Source organism: Electrophorus electricus, chromosome 14 (assembly GCF_013358815.1).
Source record: "Electrophorus electricus isolate fEleEle1 chromosome 14, fEleEle1.pri, whole genome shotgun sequence".
NCBI classification, from domain to species: domain Eukaryota; kingdom Metazoa; phylum Chordata; class Actinopteri; order Gymnotiformes; family Gymnotidae; genus Electrophorus; species Electrophorus electricus.
This window is the reverse complement of record NC_049548.1, coordinates 5,737,501-5,747,147: the sequence shown is the minus strand read 5'-3', so window position 1 is coordinate 5,747,147 and position 9,647 is coordinate 5,737,501. Positions and strand designations below refer to the sequence as shown.

At 48.5% G+C, this 9,647-nt stretch overlaps 1 protein-coding gene across 4 annotated transcripts in view; it reads right to left on the bottom strand.

Annotated features, from left to right (window-relative positions):
- Positions 1-7,256: 7,256 nt before the first annotated feature.
- The window catches only part of vti1a (vesicle transport through interaction with t-SNAREs 1A), a 103,257-nt gene continuing 100,866 nt past the window's right edge, over positions 7,257-9,647 (bottom strand). For 2 of the 4 annotated variants that reach the window (XM_035533517.1, XM_035533518.1), the window contains one exon: positions 7,257-7,972. In XM_035533517.1, the coding sequence (XP_035389410.1) occupies positions 7,879-7,972 (94 nt within the window). In that variant the 3' untranslated portion in view covers positions 7,257-7,878. The remainder of the gene's footprint in view (positions 7,973-9,647) is intronic. The other 2 variants (XM_027026220.2, XM_027026221.2) reach the window with 1 other exon arrangement.

Sequence of the window (9,647 nt, the reverse complement as noted above, 5' to 3'; positions counted from 1 at the left end):
TTCTAGGAATGTTGTTGTACACATTTTTGAACAATTAAAAAAAAAAAAAAAAAAAAAAAAAAAGACTAAAGAGGAAGAACAGAGAGGTGAACTATATGGTGCCATATACGAGAGACACGGTGGCCCTGTGGGCTTACTTGGTTTATCCTAACCATTAAGGCTTTCATGGTGCCACATGTAAAGTATATTTTATTTTGCCCTTTTTTAATTGACAAGACACTGAGAATGGGGAACATTTAACCCTCATATAATTACCACTAATACATATGTACGCACACACATACAACAAATGAACAATGCATGTAAATGAATTCTGTTGCTTTGACTTAGCATAGCCCAGGACAAGTCTACTGACCCAGGTGGGACGCAGGCAGAGAGGGGAAGCTAGAGCCCAGGGGAACTGCTCAGCTACTCCTCTAACCTGCTCCTTCACTTCCTCTTCAATTTAGCGCTCTTCCGTGTGCCTGTGGAAAGTGGGAATCCGTAGCAATTGGGGTTGGGAGGAAGCCTTCACATGTGCCGAACACCCCCACCTCCTCAGAGCGGTCGTTCAGGCCGTCGTTTCCTGTCCCGCCTACACCAGAGAGGTGTGGCTACAGGGCTTCTCCATTCCACCGGGCCCCACCCCCCAGAAAACAAATCTCCTGTGGAAATAAGAGGCAGTAAATCGTTCATGACTTTGCATACACTATCATAGCTGTCATCCTAGTGTGTAGAAATCTATCAGGCCCAACTGATGCATGACTAAGAAAATCTGACACGATGAGACCGCAGAAAAACAATAAAACAGTCAAAATGTAAGCGGATAATTGAATAAATAAATATAAAATAAATGTATAATGTGAAAGTGTGGTAATGAGATTTAGAATCTGCATTAGTTTTATAAGAGCTTGCTTTGCACTTCTCTGGCGCTTGGTAGTGGTGCCAGTTCAGCGCATGCTGGTTTAGACAGTTAGAAGCGGCGATTAAGCGTAAAGTTGGCATAACACACTCCCTTGCACATAAACAGACAGACACACACGCACGCGTACGCATACAAGAATAAAATGATGATTAGTCACTTTTCTGAGACAGTCTGTCCCAGACTAAGGCTTAGGAGAGAGTGGTTGTTTTCTCTTTCATGATATGGAACACATTGTGGAACTCACGACGTTCATGTCGTAGTCTTAAATGAAGACTCAGGTGTTTATTCTGTACACACACCCAACCTACAAAAAACGCATACAGCAGTCCTGGAATTAACCGTTGATATTATATTAAATTGTGTTTGTGTACGCCTTTTAGTCACACAGAATCATAATGCAACTTATTCACTGAATATAAAAAACTAAAACTGGTATATAATGGAATACAGAAATTGTTTTCCTTTGTCTTTAGACTTAATTAGGCTGCTTTAAGTTATTTTATTCCTCGTGTTTAAAAGGGGGTTTGTCCCTTTTAGCTGAGGCTCGTGTTCAGAAGATCAGTGTTGGAGGAAGGTTCAATGGCACTATCATTACCAAAACAATTAGTACTTTGGCCCATTAGGGGTGCCATCATCCTTCCTCCTGTTACTTATTTTCCGTCTTCCTCCAGGAGAAACTCCAGCGTCTCACAGCAGCGTCCCTGCCTTCTCCTGCCTGCTTGTTCTGCGGAGATGTTCCACGGGACAGGTGCTCTCCAAGTTGCATCCCAGCTCCTCCTTCACTCCTCCTGTTTCATCTCTCCTTGCCTGCCCTCCTCATTAGAATTTCTGCCATGGCCTTTGGGACTGACTGATTTCAACATATTTTATTTAAGTGCTTTTGTAGAAGCTAATATTCAGCAGCTGTGATCTATAGCAGAATTACAATTTTCAGGGTCAAGGAGGGTTTCTGATATGGACAGAAATGGGAACAACCGCTGTTAGGGAAAAGGAGGGGGGGTGGAGGTGTGGGGGGTTGGAGGGGTGCGGGGTAAAAGAGTAGGTACTGAAAAGGGGGAAAAAGGGAAAGAACCCTCATGAGCTGTCTTTAAAAATAAATGAGAAAATCGGTAATCCCAGAGTCACTGCATGGGAAAAAGAAAATCAATACCCCCTCTCAATTCACCTGGGCCTTCAGGAATCCTTGAGATGAACAAAAGTTGTGAATTTTCTTGCCAATACCGTACATCTCTCTCAGAGCAGCACACCACTACCATCTTTAAAATATAAACTTACTGCCAAGAGCTGTGGACGCTCTAGATGAGCAAGATAGTTTGAACGTGTGTGGAGGGATGATGCCTTTTACAGTAAAACAGCACAACTAAAGGGCCAGTTAAGGCCAGACTGGTTTGATTACTGTAAAATGAGCTCCGGGGCCCCCTGCGTCACCTCATAGCGGTCTGGCTAAGATGTCCCTTCAGAGGCAGGCACGCCTGAGTGGAAGAGGAGTAGAACATCATACAGATTTTGTAACCTTTGAACCATCCATTCAATTGACCCTGTATGCCAACCTGCAGGGACCCCTCGCATGAATCCACCTCAATTTCCTGCCCTGGGAGAAAGAACGCCAGACCAGTGCTGCCATTGGACGCACGCTCATGAATATTTAATCTACTCCCTCCATCTAAGGAGGAGGTATCGCAGAGGGTGCATGGAAGATAGAGATGGGGGAGTCGAGAGGGGGCCTACCGATGTGCCCTTTACCAGGCATCGCGCGAGACAATAAAAGAACCCCCCCCCCCTCCACACACACACACACACACACACACACACACACACACACACACACACACACACACACACACACACACACACACACACACACAGAGCCTGTTTATGGAGGGCCATGCATAAGCCACACACACAATCTACATCCCTCCGGCCCATCTCCACGTGGACGTGCTAAGCGAAGCCCCCCCAGTTCATTAGTGCTCTCTTCAGTAGCCTGTCATTGCGGATGCGCTCCATCAAAGCTGACTGACTCCCACTTTCCAGAGAGATGTCGCGGGTTATCACCGCACGCTCAGATCTCCTGCTACCGGGAACATGAATGGCAGGCCGCCTTTTGAAGACAACAATTTTTCACTGATGCCTCCCAGTTGGAAATTTAGAATCTTGTCTGGTAATACACCATATACAAAGTAAATTATGCCATATATCTCAACAGTCAGGCCAAGGTATTCATCGCCCGAGCTGATCAGTTTACCTTCCGTTTCATTTTTCCAGTTATCAATCCCTCTTTCGGCCTCGCTTGCTGCTGGCCAAAGAGACAAGCTCCAGGTTATTCACTAATCCCACTGTGTGAGCGCCGATGCGCTGTTCCCCAGTGTGGAGCTGCGAGAGGGGGGCAGTAGTGTTTCCATGGTGAAGGGCAGGTCAGTGCATCACAGAGGTGTAGAATGGCAGGAGAGTAGAGCTGGTTTAAAGGGTGGGATCTGTGTAACTAACACACACACACACACACGGCACAGTGGGGTACGGGAAACAAAGGGCGTCAGTGAAAAGTGCGCGGCTGGCGTTTGCCTGTGGTTGTAGCTGCAGGTTCAAACACATAAACGGCACGCAGCGTTTCTGCTGCTTTCTCCCGAGTGCTTTGGAACCGCCGACCTGCAACACGAGTTCAAAAGGCCCAGCGCGGAGACGCGCACCTGACATGACACACCGCAGCTAAACGCAGGACTAATAAGAGGCGAGAACACATTGTGGTGTTGAGATGCAATACTGATTTAATGACTGCATTACAACTAGACAAGCACTCAGCACATCTACAGAGATCACAATCCATAAAAGTCACTGACAATCGAAAGCAAAGAAAGGATCAGAACAGTAGTCACGCTAATACAAGAGATGGACCTGATGGATCGGTGGGAAGCCTGTGGCCAGGTGCCAAAGTGCATGTGTGTGTGTACGCACACACATGCGCACCCACACATGCTATATTACACTGGGCACATGATCACAGCAAACACAATGTCAGATCCATGACTCTAACTGATGGGCAGTTACTACACAGCAGACACACTAGGAGTAAACATTATTGATGGGTGTCATTTCAAGTCAAGCCCATTTGGAATTCAAAAGACAATGAAGATATTATGTGCATTTGTACGCTTGCATTTATGCATAACAGTTTGGATAGGGAATAGAAAAAGAAAATTACAAAAAAAGCCTTTCTACCTGGGCTCACTGTGCTCGACAAAGATATAGGTCCACTGCTGCTCAATGCCCCCCCCCCCCCCCAACACGTGTCACGTGTGGGGTCTGGCTAAGCTGTAGCAGTGCAAGTGAGCGTGGAGACAGGAGCACTTCACATGTGGGGAGAGGGGAAGGAGGGTACCATTATCCTCCCACTGCCGAAATACAAGATAAACAAGTGTTTATCTGTTTATTTACATCTTCCCAAGACTGGTGCCAGCACACCACAGCTACGCACACACTCACACACACACTAATGAAACACTGCAGCATTACGTTACAGATCACAGGTCAGAGGATGCTTTAAAAGACAACTTTTTTTCCGCATGTCACATGTGGCACAGCTCAAAGGCATTAAGCACTGTAATCTCATCTGTGAACACCTTTGTACCTGCTCACACCATGGTCACATTCCTGCGCTGCCAATGAAAGCAGAAGCAGCATTGAGAACAACCGCTATCCTGGACGGCCATGGACACACGGAGTGGGGGTCTGTCTGAGTCTCAGCCCACACTAGGTGGGCAGGGCCAGTCTTAATCAGCGTACGTCTCTCGGCGGGCCGAGGGGGTCGCTAGCTGAAGTCTATGCCGGCCCCCGTCAAACTCAATGAAATATTAAAGTCTGCCTGTATCTGCTATTGTTGCCCCTTGGAATAAGATATAACCTATTTGTGACATGTTTTCATCGCTCTTCCATAGAAGACACTACATGCAACCAAATGAGGCACAGAGAGGAGGCTAATGAATAATCTATTTCATATTCTAAAGGCCTTGCTGCATAAAAGGAGAGAGGGAAGGGGGGGGAGTAAAAAGGGATAAAAAAAGAGGAGAAGAAAAAGGTGTATATTGGGGGGAAATGCAGCAGATGATACTGCCAGTCTGCCAAAGGATCACATGAGATGGCTAATGTTTAAATAACAAAAAAGGGGGATATAAACAAATCATTAGCCCCCCCAACAGTTGTTTAATGCAATTTCTTAATGAACATAATAGCCAAAACTAATAATAAAAGAAAATAAAAACATCTAAACGGGTCCCAACTTGTCGCCAGTGCTCAATTATTTCCTTGTCAAGTTGTTATGATTTAATGAGCCCCTGTGGGACTGACGGCTGTCAGTCAGCCCTGACTTTTTGACACCATTACAACTTCAAATAGAGCTGCAGCCACGCTGCCTTCCACCAGCCACACACTACTGAGATCTGACAGGCCGGGAGAGAGAGAGCGAGGGAGAGTGTGAGTGAAGGAGGGTGGGAGAGAGAGAGAGAGAGAGGGAGAGAGAGAGAGGGAGGGAGAGTGAGGGAGGGAGAGAGAGAGAGAGAGTGGGAGAGGGAGAGTGAGGGAGGGGGAGAGAGAGAGTGAGGGAGGGGGAGAGAGAGAGAGGGAGAGAGAGGGAGGGAGAGAGAGAGGGAGAGACAGAGAGGGAGGGAAAGAGAGAGCGCATGAGAGAAAGGAAGAATGCGCAAGCAAGAGTAAAAGTCAGTGAGAAGGAGAGTATGAAAGAGAAACAAGAGGAGAGAGAGAGAGAGAGAGAGAGAGAGAGAGAGAGAGAGAGAGAACACAAAGACACACACACACGCACACACACACGCAGCAAGCACATTCACAACAGCAGCCGCACTTGCACACAGGTATGGGAAGTAAACATGTGCAAACTACAGGAGAAAACAGGACAAACAAATCTCATCGCAATCATGACAGGCAGACGTGCCGGCCAGTTCCAGGCCGCTTGATGGGAAACTCAATCAGCGAGGTCATTATCTGATGAGGTTTGTCAAACTGGCGGGATTCCGGCCCTCCTCACCCTCCTCCTCCTTGCTCCCTTTTCTCTTCATTTATTCCTCAACTTAATGATAACTCTCCACGGGTTGGCCCCACATGGGACGGACAGAGACGCACTATTTTGTTGGCCATTAATTTGGTGCTTTGAAGCCGGAGCTGTGAAGCGGAGGCAGAGAAAGCCCCCCACCATGCTGCTTCCAAAATAAGACAATCCACCCGGCCTGAAACAGAATAGCAAATGCCCTCTGCCTGCCTGTCTGTCCATCAGGCCCTCCGCCAGAGGAGGAGAGCGCATGCATGTGTGTGGGTAAGGGCACACACTCACGCACGAGAGAGAGAGAGAGAGAGAGAGAGAGAGAGAGAGAGAGAGAGAGAGAGAGAGAGAGAGAGAGAATATATGTCATATATAGCAGGAATAATGAACACAGAATGAATAGGTGAGCACTGTGTGTATGTGGGTGTTAAATGTTCACATGTGAACAGTATATGTGACCCACATAAACCTGAAGCACCTCTGATCTCTGTGCCTGCACCACATACTGACCATACAGAAGACAGTATAAAACATGTCCACACACACACACACACACACACACACACACACACACACACACACACACACACACGCACAGAGGGGAAAAAATCAAATAGAACAATTTGCTATAATCTGCGTTAACATACCACACAATGGATAACACCACTTACCAAAATGCCAGCACATTTGCAAGTGACAGTCTAAACATTATTGATCATTATTCAGTATTGATTCATTATTACTTGAGTTGGCCCTAAAAGTATTTAAACAAACAAACAAACAAACAAAAGACAAGCCTGCCAGTGATGCATCATTACAAAGAACCAAAAATCATTTCAAACCAAAATCAATTTTATATTCACTGAAAGAGAAAAAATATCAATACAATAATCAACTACATGAAATAAATACAGATAATGACTCTCATTAGTACTTAGTGAGTGTGCTAAAACAGTTGTGCCATACATTATGAGTAAAGCTATGATAGGCCATAGGTTTAAAAGTGGCCCTGCTGGGCGGCCTGAACACACACGAGGCCTTTATTGACCTTAGAGGAACAGCATGAGCAGCTACTAATCCTGGATGAAGCGCTCCTGAGAGAGGCGTCCATGTGCACTGCTAAAGGAGCTGACCTTTGGGCTGGGTGTACTGTGTGATTCTGCACCGTGTGCTAAGTGCAACTGCACTGGGGGCCTGGCCATGACCTCCCTGCACACGTCATACACACACACGCACACGTGCGCATGCACACATATGCGCATGCGCACACGCACATGCAGACACAGACACATGCGCAATCAAACACACACACACACACACACACACACACACACACACACACACACACATACATACATACACAAACAAACACACAAAGGGGACTCCGCAGTCTATGACGTGCACAGGACATGCAAGCATGCACATACACACACCCCCATCTAAACACACACACACACACACACACACACACACACACACACACAGATTAACATGTGCCATGATGTACTATTGATAAAAAAGGAACCTAACAGCAGGAGGTAATAATGAAACCCTTTCTTTCTCCCTCCCTGTTCGTGTTGTAATTCCTGCGTCTTATTTCCGTGTGTCCATTCATGCGGGCGGCTCAGATGGAGATCCCATGCAGAAGGATCGGTAAAGTCCTAGCTGAAGGGAGCGGACGGGAGCAGGGAGCAGACCCGGTCGCGCTCAGATCCGCAGGACACAGCAGAGACGGGATCACCTGTCACTGCTACCAGGAATGATTCATGTGAACAATTTGTCCTAATTACTCCAGGCCGCTTTTGTCGCTATTAATCACTCACACACACACACGCACGCACGCGCACACACATGCATACATACACACACACGCGCACACACATGCACACACACACGCACGCACACACAGCAGCCAGCCAGGAGGAGATCAGCGACTTCGCAGATTGAAATAGATGGCCAGGATGATGGTGAGGAAGAGGATGAAGCCCAGGATGAAGACCAGGATGCGGTTCTGAATGACCCTGTATACCAACAGAGAGACACAGAGAGAAAGCAGTAATGAGACCTACGATTTAATTAGACATCCTCCTGTGACCAACACTATTCATTTTACTATTATAGTAGATCACCTGCTTTGCATATATTGAGTTTGTAGCCATTTATCTTGGTCATATTGGAATAGATTTATTTTAAACAAATATCTTTGTACTGAAATACACCCGAATGCTCTTAATAATAATTCCTGCTGAAATCAAAAGACAGTTTGGAAACCTGGGTATAATCCCGACCTTAACCTTGAACTGGTTCCAGCCCAAAGCCTAACCCTGAACTTTAGAAACATCTGGTTAAGTATAACCTACACATTCAAATGTTTTTAGTGGAGAAAAAACATTACTAACATTACTATATATACCCCCCCCCCCCCAACACACACACACACACAAACAAACACAAACACACACAAAACTTTCTCTCCTGACATTCCCACCAAAGAGTTTATTCTAGAATAAGATTTCCAGTTTGCTAGGTCAACTTTAAAGTCACAGACAGGACTGGAAGCAGAGGCCCAGCGGGCAGAGCTCTGGGTGTGGGAGTGGGTGTGCTGTGGGTGGGAGAGAGGGGAAGATGGGAGGGCGAGACCCCTGGCTGGGGTCTCTGCCCACAGCTCCTGCCCCCATCACTCCTGACAAATGACAGAATTATCCTCTGTGCTGACATGCGCAGGGAACACGGCCAGCGTCCACCGCCCCTAACAGGAGATGAATAGTCCCCGCCCTCGCCATTCATCACCGCGGCGACCAAGCATCGGACCCGCCCGACAGCGAGCGCTTGCCCCCGACACCACTGCACTGCTGCAACCGCGCCCAGAGACAGCACCCACAATGCTTTGCTCCAGAGGCTACGAACAAGCCCCAGCGAGTTCAGACACGCGGACGGCGCAGCTCGGCCCGGGTCTGTAGACGCCGTCCTCGTCCCGCAGACCAAACCCGTTTCTCTGGGAACACTCGGTATGCATGTAAAGGATCTCAGCACAGCTCTAAGTTGAGCCTAATATCTAGACATCTTGATCCCCTGCCACAGAGGGAGAGGACCGTGTGTGGGCTGCGACCGCAGGTGTGGGCATGAGAGGCCTGAGACGCAGGAGAGCACAGGGAGGACGGGGTGGTAGGCGGGTGCCGGGACAGCGTGGAGCAGGGCAGGGTGGAGCCCCAACGCCCACGTCTCTCAAACCGACAGTCGTTATTTGCGCTGATTATTTATACAAACACACAGGTGCGCAGGCAGGCCTGCAGAGACGCGCGGCCCCACGGCTGGTGCTGCGGTGGGGATGGGAGCTGTGGACGCTGCCGAAGTTGTTTTTACCGCGGGGCTCCTCTGGCTGGGCCCCGAATGGAGGGATGAGAGGCCCCTCGGCCAAGAGGCAGGGGAGGGCGGGGAGAGACGTGCACGGCCCGGCCCAGCCACGCTCCCCTCGGGCGATCCCGGCCTTCACGACACCTCCCCCAGCAGATACCGCACGGTGGACTGGGGGAGCAGAGGGGTTCTCTGGTTCCGTAGCCGGGCACGGCCGCACCGGGCGCGGGGGGTGGGGGTTGGTGGGGGTGTGCTCTCCACCTGCGAACAGCGGCGAGCTGCTAAACGCAGGAGTGGGGAGAGAAGGTGCAGGCCGCGAGGGAGGCCAGCAAGAACGGACCC